The sequence below is a fragment of the Pyxicephalus adspersus genome, chromosome 8 (assembly GCF_032062135.1).
Source record: "Pyxicephalus adspersus chromosome 8, UCB_Pads_2.0, whole genome shotgun sequence".
NCBI lineage: Eukaryota > Metazoa > Chordata > Amphibia > Anura > Pyxicephalidae > Pyxicephalus > Pyxicephalus adspersus.
The window spans coordinates 20,040,148-20,056,859 of NC_092865.1; the positions used below are offsets into that span (position 1 = coordinate 20,040,148).

Below are 16,712 nucleotides of genomic sequence, written 5' to 3' on the forward strand. Positions count from 1 at the left end.
GTCTTCTGTAGAATATAGAATATAAGCATGATACCCCCCTGCTTTGCTTTTGCATTTAGAACAGAAGTGTCCAGCATAATACAGTTTTTTGGTGCACATTGAGTATTAAGCATAATTCTTTTCATGTAACGTTTACACCATTCTGTAATTCTATTAACACCTAAAATTGGGTGCTGCAAATCCCCCCTTTAGCAAACGGTCAACAAAGAGTTCTATACAAACACATTTTAAATCGTTTAGCTCCAAAGAGACATCCTAATAATGTACTCGGTTTTCCTCAAAATAAAAAAAAATAAAAAAAAATAAAAAAAACTTTGGGCTTGTATTGCTTCATTGGTCATATTTGGTAAGCTGAATTTCGGAACCACAGCCCTATGTGCTGTGACAATCCCACCGTCAGGAGATAGTGTCATCTAAATGGCAATCATGTCACCTGAAAGTGACAAAGGAAAGAAATAACCCAAATCATCGAATCCTGCAGTAAGAGGAAGACTTCAAATCCACTTGCATGAACAAACAATTAGTCGGAGGCTGAGGTGCAACTGCAATCTCCACGATTTTTCTCGGCAGTTTCCTACAATTTTACAATTATAGTCATTCAACACTACATGGCACATTATCCACAAAAGTGAGCTGGATATTCTGCCACAAAGATGAGCAGCTTCCTCTATAGTAGAAGTACAACTGTTTGGCCTCCTTCTATTCAGGGCTCTGCCCCAGAGCTAATGATTTTAGAATCTTCAACAGAATCACACAAACTAAGGTACAAGAAGCTTGTAACTTACAGGAGACATGAGCCTGATGAGCTAAAGTTTGTTAGAACCCAGCAACCAGTACTGCAATGTGACTAAAACCATGCATGGGATGCCCAAGGACCCCAACTTTAGGCATTTTATACTTCTTGCCCCTCATATAACTTTCTATTAGATTAGGTTTTGATATTGTCTGTGGGGGGGAAATTGTATTGCATGCCTACTTTATTTATATAAAAATATATAAATAGAGAATGAAGACAAGAGAGGCTGGGGTTCGTGTGGCTGAGGCAAAATGTGAGAACTGTATTATGTGGTCAATTATATTAGTAATCATATAATACACATTCCATACATATTCATATCATAAAATCAAGGGGTCCCAACTCCTATGCAAGACTGCAAGGGGGATGTGTTGGGACTAATGTACTAGAAAGGAAAGATCCCTGACTGATGTTAATTTTACATTTGTATAAGTATGTGTCATGTCTGACGCGTTTCCCCTGAACTGGCTTCTTCAAGGGACTTGTGGACCACAGACAGTAACTGTATACAAAAATATAACATGCATATTGCCTACAAACCCCACCCTCTGTCTTCATTCTCTTATGATATTGTCCAACCAAAACAAATGTGCATAGTATTCCTGAAGGCAATGTGAACAAATAGTGATGAAGTACAAGCATGTTTTAGCGGTGCTTGTTTTAGCATGTTTCTAAAAACTAATGTGCACAAGTATTAGAGATTAGTTTACCATGCATTTGCTTTGTGGTTGTTTTGACTCATGGAGACAAAAAAAAAATCTCAAATTCACCAACTAATTCAAAATTCCTGTGTATACTAGTTCCTATGAGAATGCTTGGTAAATACATGCTGGTCTGTTCAGGGACGATTACTGACCCACATACCAATCTCCATAGTGACGCAGGCTAAACTACAGACAGTACCATGTGCTTCAGCAACCTTTTCAAATAATTTACACAGCTACCCTGGCTTAAAGCGTACCTAAACTTTGTCTTTTTTTTTTTTTTTTTTAAGTGCAAAACCCTATTTTCTAAAAAACAAAGAAAAAACAAAAAAGGTTGCATCACCGCCCACTAATTGTGGTGACTTCGAGAATGAATGGGAGCGCAAAGCCTCCCGGGATACCTACGTTATGGAACCCACCTACTAGAATGTAAGCTCTTCGGGGCAGGGTCCTCTCCTCCTATATCACTCTCTGTATTGGTCTGTCATTTGCAATCCCTATTTAATGTACAGCGCTGCGTAATATGTTGGCGCTATATAAATCCTGTTTATTAATAATAATATTAATAATAACCCGGGAGGCTCTTGGGTGCTCCTTCTGTGCATGCCCGAGATGTTCCCTTTTGTCAAAAAGAAAAATAATTGCCGATCTCACACATGCGCAAAAACAATGGCTTAAGCACATCCCTGTCTTGTCACTCACCCAGTAAAAACTTATGTCAGTCTCTTCAGCAACCCAGCCCAAAGTACATTCCTGTCTATTAATTGTTCCATCATTTTTGTGGTTTGCCAGGTAATTTCAATACCTAGCATCTTTCCCTTTAGCAAAGCAAAATAATAACTGAAACCTTTCCATTTTTGAGGACTGAATCAATATTAAGCACAAGTGATAATTTTCTTTCTGCATATGACTGAAGCTTTATGAATCAAGCCGTTAATATAATCATTTAATGGATATAAAACAATATCAGTACGGATATGCAAATTTTAGATTAGGTGATACACCAGGTTAAAGCATCATGCCCGATGGGTTACACATTCAATAACAGTGCAAATGGTGTTTAACAACAACATTAAACATAATAGTTTACATGTCAACACCCAGTAAACCATCTATCACAAAATGCATTAGAAAGAGACATTAGGGACATTAAATATGCTCCTACTTTTATGATGAGGTTCTTGTACTTGTCCAACATTTCTTGGTCCTCGTGACAGCCAGCAAGCAGTTGCCAAACTTCTGCCCGTAACGCCTCGGGTACCCCCCCTCTCTTCACAAGTGATGACAGTCCCTTTGGCCTGACGTTCAGATTGCTGTGCCTGCATGATGACAAAGGAGCTGAAGTTCGGCTTAAGAAGGACTTCAAGGTAAACAAACGCTGCTAAAAATATGTGCAGCTTTTCAGGACAAAGTAAATATTCCAATGTATTAATCCAACACGATTATACAAACCAATGATATAAATATCACAAATTAAACAGCAAGTCAAGTCACTGATGGACTTCAAACTACAGCAATGTGTGTGCTTTACTCGGCTTAATAACATACAGTCCTATCTTATCCTATCCTAAATTTCTACATACACATTTACAGAGGGCAGAACGATTCAACTGCTCCTCAAACTCTCAATCTTACTGTTAAAATGATTTTATAACAGTAACAATATTAACACACACAATAATTGGATTTGGCGCAAATGTGTCCTTGCAAATTTTTAGTGCTGGTAATTTTATTTCATTGCTAAAAGCTTATCTGCATAAATCTGGGATGGTTAGTAGAAGTTTCTATCCACGACATATTCCATGAAATTGCACATTTCACCCAAGTTTTTTTTGAGTATACATAAACCATAGGCATGTCAAAAGGTCTATACAAAGACAGGATCTATAAGGAACTATATTAGTATTAGCACAAATATAATACATTTTAATTCGATAAGGTAAGGCACTAAAGGTATATAAAAAAGAAGAAATAAAAAAAATCCCATGTAGCACAAATATCAGGTTAAAGATCTGGGTGGAGAAAAACTACCATCCTGACTCAAGCTGGATAAGGTGCAGGGATGATCCAAAGGTTTCTTCATCTTCAGTAAAATAAGTCCACACTGCTCCACTTTTACCACCATATGGTCCTCTTTAGTGCTGCCATTTTCAGAATTCATGGGCACCTCAGTGGTGGAACTGTCCTAGCAGACATTCTCTGTCTTTTCAAAGACCACATCAGGGTCTTCATGGCAAGATCTGAGCTCGCTTGGCACAAAGCTGGTCCACTAAGCTCTGAAGCTGATGGTCCTGCTTAAATAATCTACATTCAAAAATGGCACAAGAAGACATCTTCCTGCTCACAGGCTCGAGCAGGCAAGTAACTTAAAGGGGCAATAACAGCAAATAGAACAGACTGATAAGCAGCGTCTGCTGCGAGCCTTCGCTGGTGGGCACACATGAATTGTTAGTTTATCGTTTTCATGCTTCGGGAATGGAAAGGTTTGCTTTAGAAAATGGAATTGTGTTTTCCATATAACCATATTACGTCAGTGAATATTTTCAGCTAACTCTCAACTTCAAATGGAGCCAGACCACAATGTGAACAGCAAATGCAATGTAGCCTTCAGCATTTTTGATGTGTACCTCAGCAGAGATCTTTAAATAAGGCCCACAGCTATTTCCGTACTAGTTCACCTGGGCAGCACCAGAACATCTTCTAATAGTTTTATAAATCATATTGACATTTCATTTTCTTTCAGGCAGACTGGACTTGCTGCATTAGAAAATGAGAAACAAAAAAGATTTTCGCCTCACCCAAAAGTTGAGGAAGCTTCCTCAGAAGGGATTAATGACTCGGACGGCCATTTTGGGGTTGAATGTGCTATGGAAACAAATGTGCCATTGATGGCAGGCAATTACAAAGTGTTTACCTCACCTAACTCTTCAATTAGCCCTGTTTTAAAAGAACTGTAATTATATATCTTCCACTGAGACAGAGGTTTTATGGCAGATACAGACAAATGACTTGTGGTAAATGGCAGGATGTTCACACAAATCTACCCTGTATTAATAAACTGTTACTCTGCAAAAGTTTTATATTGTGGTTCTAAACCAGTACTGTCCTCAAGGAAACTAAGAGCAAGAAGGCCAAGAACAAAAATACACTGAATTTATTTATGAAGGTAATAGGGAGTACATAGAAATGGGAAAAAGAAAGTTAGTTTTGCTTTAATTCTAAGGTCATAAATTCTTAAAGCGTACCTAAACTCAGAAATTTCACTTTATATAAAATAGTAGACAATGTAAGGCAAAAATTCTGTTTTGTTTTTTTAAGTTTAAGCCTAGGCGATCGAGAATAAATAGGAGCACAAAGCCTCCCGGGATACATACGTCACGCCTCCCAGGAGGCTCTTGGGAGCCTTTTTTCGTGAAAAGAGAACAATTTGCTGATCTCATGCATGTACAGTGAGGATACCAGGATGACGCGGGACCTGATGGAAGACACCTCTGGACCAATTGACTGCGCTGCGGGATTGAAGGTAAGTGTATTTTTGTTTTGTTTTTTTGTTTTAGGCACTTTTGAGCTTAGTTTCTCTTTAATTTTAATGTTTTAAATTCATAAATTCATATCACGATATCTGGTCCCTAGCAGGTTCTACAATTATTTAATTCTAACCTCGTGAGTAAAAAGACCTGCAACAGATTCCACCATGTCAATAAAAATGAAGCCAAAACAGAGAAGTCGTATGTGAAAAACTAAGTACACCCCATGATTCGATTGTTTGCAGAGCCACTTTTAGCAACATTAAGATTTTCTGTAGCACTTAATCAGTCTCACATCCATGTGAAAGATTTTTAGCCTGCTTTTCTCTTCTCAACCTTGCTTTGGTTTACTGACATTTGTTTATCCGTAGCTGTCTTATGTTCCTGCCACAGCATTTTAATTGGGCTGAAGTCTGGACATTGACTGGGCTTTTTGCAATACCTTCTTTTTGCCGTACAGTTGTAGATTTGCTGGGGTACTTGGGATTTATTGTCCTGTTGTAACCCATAATTTGAGTAAAAAAAACAACAAGAAAAACAGGCAGAGGGTTTTTTAAAGGCAAACTGTATTGTATTATATTCTTGATAATTTCTCAAAATACAATACAAATCAGAAATGGTGAGTATAACACAGGTATAATCGCACATTAGCGGAGAGGTGTAACGTAGTAGTCCACGGTAAAGTCATGCATGTGTAAGCTTGTAAACCAAGATAGAAGTGCCATTAAGAAGTTACAGGTATAGTATAGTGGCTACCTGGTAGTGAAGCTGAAAAGAAATGATAAACTTGGTGGCTGAAAGATAAGGAGAGCCCGATTTCAGCCAAGCATTAACTGTTGCACAGAAGATCTTACATTTGACTCTAAAATTCATGGTGTCAGTTGGTGTAAGTTGATAGTCAATTCAATGAGTATAAGGTGCCTAAGCCCTGTAGCTACAAACAAGTACAGATAAACACCCCTTCATTGTTTTTATCAATCATTGTACTGTGCAATAGGGCCACACATCTCCCCTATGATCTAGTCTGTCCAAAGAACATTGTTCTAGAAGTCTTGTTAATTGTTCAGATGTGACTTTGCAAAACTAAGCCATGCTGCCATTTTTCTTTTAGAGAGAAGAGGATTTCACCTGGCAACCCTTCCTAGAAATACAAAACGTTTGCTCCTTTGCCACATTACTGAGTATTGGTGTTTAACTAAAGGGAACCCGTCAGCTGCTTTAAAGGTAACCTGTGGATATAGATGTATAGAAGCTCCCATTTCTGATCCTAACTGCACTACCTAGTCAGTAACCTAGTGTGCTTGTTCTAGTTCAATGACTTACTTGTTAATAGGGTGAATGTTAAAAGGAGTAAAACAGTTGCACCTCAGTTGCTATTTGAATTAATAAATGCACATAATGTAAGCACGGAAAAATACAATTAAAAAATAAAATGAAGCAGCACCGTAAAAAACACAAACCTGGTGAGGGAAATTAGTTTTCACTAACAAAGGGCAAGAAAGCAAATTAAAAACAGACTATCTTTAAAAAAAAAAAAAAAAAAGTGCTTTCTACTTTTATAGACCTGTCACTTAAAAAAGGGTAACAAATAACTGAAGTGCAGAACATTTTAATTGCTCTTCCTCTATACCTTTTATTGTTCTGGCGGTACAGAACAGGACCGCACATAATTCTTTCACATTTCTAAAAAAAAAGAAGTGAAGTTGTAACAAGCTCATTAGTTTTATTAAATAACATCCCGGCTCTAAAATTTGTCAACTAATTGCACTAGCAAATTTATAAAAGCACTGAACAAAGCAGAGTGATAGGTAAATAGGAGAAAGCATTTCAAAGTTACCTTGTTTGACATCTCAAAGGACAGAATCTCTAAACTTAAATTGGCTCATATAAGCCAACAACTATATTTATGAACTTAAAGAGACTCTGCAAGATAGCTCATTTGAACAACAAACCTTCTATAGTATTATATATGTACGTAACAAGCATCTACCTGTAAAAACATTCCCTGTGCAGACAACCAAAAGCACTGAAACTGCTTATGGTCACTGTCATTTTGGATGCGATATTAGCAGACCCTAGCAATCCTGGACTTGTGAACTATGCTATACTTAGCTTACTATTTTTTCAGTCACATCTCAAAAAAATTAAATGCTTTAGACAGTGATTAGTGTGGGTAACCAGGTAGGTCTACGCCTGGTATAATGGATACAAAGGTAACGTGCAGGGTAAGCTCCAGGAGTCATCCCCTGCACTTTCAAAAGGCATGACACAGCTGACTCGTAAAGCCTGAAGACAGGAGTGCCAACAGAACAAGAGGGCAATTGATAACGTCAGGACTAAGGCTACGTACACAGGTCAGAAGATTCTCGCCCGATAATCGCCTCAGGGCTGGTGTCAGACGAGAATCGGATATGTGTACAGCGCTCGTCATCCGTCGTTCCGACGACCGTCCTGGCAGATCAACGGACCACGAAGGATCGCAATGAACGTGCTTTGAAGTGCTAATGAAAGAACGCAGCGGGGTGCTGCTCCATTGTTCTCCCCTTCACCTCTCCATAGAGCAGGAGGGTGCTGTATGTACAGCATTCATTCATGCAGAGTGCAGTTTTTTGTTGTTGGAAAAGATTGTGAAAGATCCTTTCCAATGACAATTATTGCACGTGTGTACCCAGCCTAACACTTTCTCCAGTGTACACTTCTTTTATCCGGCTTTCCTTGATTAGTCTGTAAAAGCAATATGTCTGTAAAAAGTCTGTAAAAAGCAATATGTTTCTGAGTTTCCTAAAGAACTTTATAACATGTTGATCCCGCCATCCCATTCACTTTTTTCCACTGATGATAAATGCAGTGGAAATCCTTTACCAGCACTGCAGAATCATTTGTAATTTCCAGACTTTTCCTAGAGATTATTTTATTTGGTCCCTGAAAGCTGGCAACACTAAAAGATGCCATCATATTAGAAAGTTTTAAAATTGCCAAACATAGTTACATAGTAGTAGGTTAGGTTGAAAAAAGACATCAAGTTCAACCACTAGGGAAATAAACATAGTCCTGATATAAAACTCTATAAAACATAGTTGGTCCAAAGGAAGACAAAAAACCCTGGTACAATTTGCTTTAACAGGGAAAAAAATTCCTTCCTGATTCCAGTAGGCAATCGGATGTTCCCTGGATCAACAGTCTCCGGTATGTTTACTTTAAAACCTTAATACCAAGTCATAATCTGTGCTTCTAGAAAAGCATCCACCTTATCCTTAAAGCAATCTATAGCAGTTGCTGAAACTACTTCCTGAGGGAGCCGATTCCACATTTTCACAGACCTTAGAGTGAAGAACCCTTCCTTATCCGGGGGAATAAACCTAAACATAGGCCAATATTAAAGTCTAATATTAATGTCTAATATATGTCTAATACAAAATAACCATACTGGCTCCCCATCCTGCCCCCCATTCCTCTCATTCGCTGAGTGATGCTTTTTAAGGTCTGATACCAGGCCAACTCCTATCACCCTGTTCACAAACACACCTAAAAAAAATTAGAAGAAATTTCAAAAATATATTCAAAATTGTTTAGTTCAGAAGCCATGCGACATTCTTGATGTCATATTAAAGTATTAATAAGTGTTTGTTTCAGAACCAATGACATTCCCTGCTGAACAGAGACAAGTAAGAGGGAAATCTAATTGTGCAGGTTTGATAAACAATGTATTAGTCAGTGTGCTGCAGGGGAGGTTAGTACTCAGTTAACACCTAATCAAAAGACAAAGTGAAAGAATGGCTAACATGCTTCAATGTAAGATTTCATTTCACACGCCGCAGGCTCAGTCTCACAGTGATTAACAAAGACGTTTTGTACTGTTGTGTTAATTCATTTCCCAAAAAAATACCTACTTTAAATGCAATAGCAAAAAAAAAAAAAAAGGAAGAAATCAAGCGTACCACTGATTTTGGTTTAAAACATAAGCCCGCCTTCTCTGTGAACATAACACCAACACTGAATCTGTCAAGATTTGCATTTATAAAAATTAAACTGTTGCTTTAAGTGTATCTAAACCCCTGTCCAATGTTCTCCCTAGCCAGTTTTAGCCGGGCGCACCACCCGGTACTTTATAATGACCACCCAGCTGTTTTGGGTAGTTACTGAAAAGTTGGGAAACAATGCAGGGGCTGCCACCCGCCTACAGCGTTTTCCTACCCAGCTTAAAAAAAATCTGGGGAGAATACTGCCATCCATATCATGCTAGATAGATAAATCCTCTCTAATTGTCCTAGTGACCACCATCACTGGGACTATACGTGATGGCAAGGGTTTCCTTCAGAATAGAGGGGGCAATCCCCTTATAAAGACACCTGTGCACTAAAAATTTCTCCCACTTTGGGAAGGTTGCTATTTATTTCCAAATGTGTCTAAAGAAAAGAAGTAAAGAAAAATTTTCCCTTATGAGACACAAGATGGTAAAAAAACCTTAGAAGATTTTACCAATTACTACATCCATCCATGTCCTGCTTGTGATACTATAAAGAGACATTATCAGTGCCCCAGATGTAGCTCTGTACCAGCCACGGTTTTGCATGTGTTCTAGTACTGAAAAACGAAATTCCTGGAAAAGAACCTGGACTTTAGCATACTACCTTACTCTGCGACCCATTTTCTTGTGATGATACAGGTCCATATTTAACGCAGAATTAAACTTCAGTTCTTAGGTTTTTCATTACAAAAAAGGACAGGTGAAGATTCTTCTGCAATGAAATAAACATCACTGCCTGTTTGCAACCCTCTCTTCAATGTACACAGAGTTATGCATGCACAGCTTTTTTTGTGAGCAGGCAAGTCTGTGTAATATGAATATAGGTTTCAAATAAATTTGGAGCCCCTATCTTTTCATTGCTCACCCCAAAGCGAGGGTCTCAACTTCCTACATACTCATTTGTTTCATAGCAACTACTAACAGCACACATTTTTCTTGAAAATTTAAATAATGAGTATAAACCAGAAAATATACTTTTGCCCCCTTGATTAACTATCTTGTGCCAGCCTCATCCTAACCCAATCAACTGGCTGAGAGCTTGGTGTTACACTACTGGAACCAGATGTCATAATACACTAGACACAGTAAAGATGGGGGAAAAAAGGCTGACAATCTGCCAATCTTGTTTCTTTACACCAAGAACAGATGCCAAGAAGAGTAGTAAAATAGGTAATGTCCTACTTTTCTAGCAGTGATGTTCTAAGTATATAGACCAAAGCATGTGATTTGCAAGTTCACATTCAATAATCCAGCATAGAAAGCACAGGCTGTGCATGACTGACAATTAGGTGAAGCTGGACTGCTCTGGAAGGGAGAAGAGAAGACTGAAGAAGACCTAACCCATAACAAGCAGACCGCAAATCAGGTCAGATCTCCACATCTGCATAGTTGTTCTTGATCAATGATTTATTTAAAAATCATTTAAACCACTGCATTTTCAGAAGAATGTAAGCAATGGCAGGACAAGTTTCCAATAAAAAGGACAGTTTCTTCACCCAGGTATATGGACTAACCAGCATGGGTTTTAAACTCAGATGTGATATCACAGGCTCAATTCACAAACAATTAAACATTAGAATAAAATACCCAATTGTATCTTATATGAAAGCAACTGACCATTTGACAAGCAGCTGACCCCAATTTTCCAATATCTTCTCTGGACATTCTTTAGAAACATCACCAGAACCACTCCAAAGTTCACTGTCACTTTCTATAAAAGAAGCAAATATTATGTTATATACATAATCATTTTTTTATTATTAATATATGTACAAACACTCCTGGCCTAAAGACCAGGTGCTTTTCTTACCAAAAGGACTAATGAGAACTGGTCATTCAACCAGGAACACAATAAAATGCAATCTTGAAAACTGTGAACATATTATTGTGAACACTGAGAAACAGCAGGAATGAGACTTGGGACTGTGAAGACATTATGTGAATAGCTAAAATGTTTTGCTGCTGTTTCCGGGCTTTTTCAGGACCCGAGTTCCTGAGCAGCATATAATACTGACTTTTCAGAAAGTTTGTCGTAAGTCCCAGCAGTCGTTAGAGAGGAAGTTTTAGGTGAGGAGTATCTGTATTCTAATAAATAGATTTTACACTGATTCAAAAAGTTACGGACCTAAAATGAACCTGTCCCCAGTTCATGCCTATTAAAGTAATTACATGCTCTGAACAAGCAGAAAAGCACACTAAAGCAAGCATTCATTCATCTCTGAATCTATAAGCACTGTGATGAATTTAGGGACCAAAGTTGAGCCTTAAAATCAAAACATTCAAATTAAAGCAGCTAAAATGAATTCTTTTAAGCTCTTTTCCTGCTTGTTAACATTTTGTAAATTGTTTACTGTCTATAGCCTGGACAAAAGTGTACTTTTATACACAGTTCATAATGCTTTAACACATGGATAAAAAAATCTTTATTTTAGTCAGTCTGTCTTATTAGCCTCAGCTAAAAATAACAAATATTTTTTGAGAAAAGAGATCATTGCTCTGTTGTGTTAGCGGTATGCATTGAACCATAATTGCCTCAGCTCATACCATCATGTGACCTTAGAGACTAGTATAAGAAAAAATATCTTGGAACATTTTAAACAAACATACTGTATATAAATGTTGAAGCAGGTACAAGGTAAATAGATGCTGAGTTTACCTAACCACTAGAAAGGAAAAATTCTAAGAAATATGATAAAATACTAGATACTAGACTACTAATACTAGACCGTAATTGATATCAAGCAGACTTTCTATAGGAGGTGGCAAGTAATCATTTACCTTCCTCAGGCTCCTCCTCTTCCTGTGGGGACCCAACTCCGCCTATGCTCCCTGGGCTGGTAGGAGCCTCTACGATCTCGGACTGCCTCTGCAAGCTCAAAACTTCATAGATTGAATCCCCAGCTCCTTTACTCCCAGACTAAAGAAATGAAGAGGAAATTATTTGCTTTAAAAGTATAAAACATGTTGAAAAATTAGAAAATGGGAAAAATGTACAATGAGAAGTTAAATAAGGCCATAACTTCTTTCAAATACACCCTCAATGACCTAGAACAGGCAGCAAGTGTATTTCAAGCAAGTCACAACTTTGATCTTGCATACTTGTTCTAGGACAATCCCTTGGCCAGAGCACCTTCACATGATACAGAAGATGAAGTTTAGCTGCGTAGCTACATTGCACTACAACGCGTAGCTACAACGCACACAATTCTGTCCATTGTGATGCCGACCCCATTTATTACAATAAATAGGGTCAGCATCAAAGTGGACAGTAAGGAAGGTGGCTGTGTGTTGCTGTATAGTGTTCATCTTATCTTCATATATATATATATATATATATATATATATATATATATATATATACACATATACACACATACATATATACACATTCCTCAAAACATTCTCTAAGCCTTTTGAGAGTCAAACTCTTATTATTCTTTATTGATATATAGCGACACCCCACACATAAAGCAATAAAGTACTTTGATTATATTTTCTGAACACACAATGTATACTGCAAACCGATTATTAGAAAGAGATCTTGCCTATTATGTGAATGTTAACACAAGAGCTGTAAAGCAGGTTGACAATCATAATGGCAGCTTTTGTGCATCCAAAGATCATTTTATATGTGAAAGCAGATTCCCTGCACATTAGCACTTGATCTAAAGCTGCAAACTGTGCTTGTGTGAAATGTTCCTGGAAAAAGAAGGCGTGATCACATCAAGAGTGAAGGATAGAAGACAATGCACCAGGCTCTATACAATGGGGTTAGAAAGACCCCTTTAAGTTCTATGTACCTGTTTCAGCTTTAAATAGAAGGTCTCGGTAAAGGTTTTGCGGCTGAAATACCAGAATCGCTCATTTGTGGGGTACACACGGACCACAGTCTCCAGCAGGAACCGGACAGGCTCTACTACCTCGGTTACCACCATGTCTACGGCGACTGTCATATACACTCGTTTATCTGGGGGAAAGAACAAAAGAAGAGGACTACTGTCATTTAAAAATTTAAACAAAATTATCTTATCTGCTCCCATTTAGCCTTTTTAATATGCCATTATGTTACATCAGTTTGATAAGTGAAAAATGACCTGCTGATCCTGTCAGCAATTCAGTGCAGTTCTATATACTCTCTAGTACTGTCATATCAGCGCTATGTTGGCGCTATATAAATCGTGTTTTTTATTATTAATAATACCAGCCTAATTCATCTCTACGTACTACAGAGAATGGAGATGAGGAGACAAGCAGGTGTTCTGATTGAGAAATGTCACTCCAAGTTGCTGGCAGGATCACAAAGTGAAAAGGAGGTTGAACATTCTTTATGAGAAGGAAAGAAAACTAAGGCAGTCACAAAGTCTAAGAACTAGTAAGTTTAAGTAAGGTCTTAGATACACCCTCATTACCATGTTTAACCCCAAGAGACACACCAATTTATTATCTGCATAACGTTTTCCCTCTGGTGATGTTTTTGTTCTTTACTTATCTTCTGAACACATTCTTTTTTCAAGAATGGCATAATAAACATATATATATATATATATATATATATATATATATATATATATATAGACACACCTTATGATGACTAACTGTAAAAACTACTCCATTCCATACATCCAATCATTGTATCCGAGTATGGATTTGCCTCAAACATTATGTGTTTGTATTGCCTGCACTTTTTGCAACCTGTTCTATTTTTGATGTACATCAAAACAGTAATTGTTTTTTATGAATGTTGTATTAATAAAGTTTGTATGACCATTTTAAAATGGTCTGAAGGTTTTTGTCTGTTTTTGGTCTTTGTCTAAATACATGCCCAGGTTTTCCTGGTTACACAGATCATTACAAATGTAATCCAATAAAAACACTTTCTGAAAGTCTCACTACAAGAAATGATACACAGCTACTAAAAAGCAAAGGATTAAGGTACGAGGGCAGCCAAGGATATGTGAGCTGCTCTAGATTACAACTACAAGCAGAATTTTAAATTGGAGTCCCAAAGCTGCGCTGAAATCCCAACCAGTGTTCTCAGCTCTGTTCCTTTACATGGAACTACAGATGAGAAGAAAGTGAGGTGTCCTGTAGTCCAGTAAAGCTGACAGGACGGCTTTGCATTTCACTGCAGTGTTCTTAGCTCAGCACAGTAAGTTAGAATCCCATATGATTTATGGCACATACATTTTTCTGTACTTGCAGCTTTTAAAAAGACAAAATATATAGAAATGCTGCATTTTTTTTTAACCATAATTTTCCTGATGGATGCTGGAACAGAGGTTCCACTTTACACTCAATACAAATCTGACTCTCTGGGAAAAGACTTTGCGGTGGATTAATCTGCAGCACCACCATAACAAGTGTGAAAGCGTTCTATTTATGCGATCAGAACATTTCTGAAGGTGTTACCCCTTTATGTCATTCTCAGACGTTTGACTACAAATACTGTTCAGTCCCGTGTATTACAAGGAACATATTAAGTAATGTCAAACCCTGGGAACCTCCAGAGAGGAGCATCAAACATGAACACTGTATTGAGTTTATTCCCCAGAACTCTGTACACAAGCTGCATTCACATGAAATCCTACCTTTAGGAGTCTCCTCATTGAGTGCCTGAAATGCAGGGACATTTGGATTCCACATCCCTGTGATCACATATGCTTTACCATCCCCGCACTTCCCCATGGACTCCTACAAAGATGCAGAGCAGAAAATTGATTTGTTAACAAGAATGAGGAGCGCTATAAAATGTTGCAAAGCACAAAACAACTCAACATTCATTTCTAATCTCATTGTTACCTTCGGTCATAATTCTAATGAAAAAAATCCACCTAAAAGTTGACATTTAATCTGCTTTTGTCTTCCCTGGTTCCTCCTTTCCTGATTATTAACTCGCTAATAAAATTCTTGGATAAAACCTTTTTCATTTTCATTACATATTTTATTATAGACCCAATGGCACCTTCATTTCATTTGGTTTCTGTGCTTCTCTGTGCAATGCAGGAAGACTGTGGCTGGCGGTAGGGGTCAGCAAGGTGCTGTTCACAGCTACAGAAAAACATCACAGAACCCTCATGCGCCACCCATATGTGATCTATGATTGAAAAGAACAAAAACCAATGAATTATAGGGGCGGGTCTGAGACCTTAAGGCTCTAGAGGAGAAGCCTTAATGATGCTAGATATTCATCAGCCTAGAAATGTAGTAGGCGCAATCTGATTTGTTGCAGCTTCTAATGCACAATGTGAGATGGTAAGGGTATGCAGTGAAATCAGAGTAAACTATTTTAGTACAGGAAAGGAACAAGACTGAAAGAAACGCTAAAGATCAGCCAAAAAAACCTGTTCTTAGAGGAGGTAGCTGTGTTAGTTTTACTTCCCTTTTTTGAAAGGTGATCCAATGAATAACACAATCCTCCACATCATTCATCTCTATTGCATGAATAATGGGGGAATATTATTGTTCTTAGTGTAAAAAAGAAAACTACTGCAGCCACCACATCTAAGGACTGGTAGGTCCGCAATCCATCATACTTCTGTCCTTGGGTTAAAATATCTTTTACATGGGAATTTTTTTTATCCTGATTCCTGGATAGGACTGATCTATAGATAGGTATAAATCAGAGTTCTCTGTATTTTGCAAAATGTTCCCAAGATCTGGCATGAAGCAAATACTTTTACCAGCTGGATAAATGCTGCTTTCCATTGATCCATGGTTTGCTGTATCAGCAGATCTTTCTATTGTTAGCATGTCAAAGGGATTCTGTCACTGTCATCATAGCTATGTGTAGGGTTCAGGTTTAGCATCAAGTGATAGCACAACCCAAAAGGGTCAGAGCTTTACATGAGCTTTCAGAACAGCATTCATACATGAGAGGTTAGGTGTCTCTACTAATAATTGCAGCAGTTTCCCCCTCTGAAACAGAACTAAACCAGCTATTCTCACTTATCCCCATTCCATTGCAGAGCACTGCCATCTTCTTCCTTCTTCTAATCTAGGAGATGATCTTTGACTATCTAGACTTGCCAGGCCGGAATAACGTAACTCATGCGCAGGCACACAGGGGTTCAATAATTCCCGGCACGAGCAGGGGATGTCGGGATGTGCTGTGTATCCTGGCAACCAAAGCTTAGCTGCGTATGCATAGCTCAGCTTTTTTTGACAGTTTCACTGATTTTTGCAGAAGGGACATTGATTATGCCATTCTGCAATAATGATCTGCATGATCGTGAATGAAAGTTGAACTTTAGTTCTGCTATAAGATTAGCCAAGTAAGCATATCCTAAGAACCCACAGCTCCTCCTTCTGGCTGGAAAACTACATAAGAAAAGTTTGTATCTAATATTTCAAATTTTTCAAAGGAAAATAAAGCATATTTTTTAGGAATGCAAATCATTTTAGAATATTGTTTACACAGAAAAAAACACCACCGTCTATTTATAAAGCAGGGAATAGGACATTTGTCAAGCATTTTCTGGTGTACAATCAACTACTGCCAATAAAAACATATGGACCTGAAAGATTGCTGGGCAAATGTCAAAATTGCCTCTTTATAAACAGATGCCAAAAAAATACATATTTCCTTTAATAAAAAAAGCTGCAGCATGGAAATGTTCCGCACAGCCAACAGGATTTAGAAATGAAAATAAAAATCTAAA

At 37.8% G+C, this 16,712-nt stretch overlaps 1 protein-coding gene across 2 annotated transcripts in view; it reads right to left on the reverse strand.

Moving 5' to 3' along the window:
• Positions 1-16,712, reverse strand: part of LOC140336536 (rab GTPase-activating protein 1-like) — a 173,029-nt gene that overhangs the window by 151,749 nt on the left and 4,568 nt on the right. For both annotated transcript variants that reach the window (XM_072419708.1, XM_072419709.1), the window contains exons 2-6: positions 14,643-14,745; positions 12,855-13,021; positions 11,833-11,971; positions 10,672-10,765; positions 2,666-2,819 (exon numbers count right to left, since the gene is read on the reverse strand). In XM_072419708.1, coding sequence (XP_072275809.1) covers positions 2,666-2,819; positions 10,672-10,765; positions 11,833-11,971; positions 12,855-13,021; positions 14,643-14,745 — 657 coding nt within the window. The remainder of the gene's footprint in view (positions 1-2,665; positions 2,820-10,671; positions 10,766-11,832; positions 11,972-12,854; positions 13,022-14,642; positions 14,746-16,712) is intronic.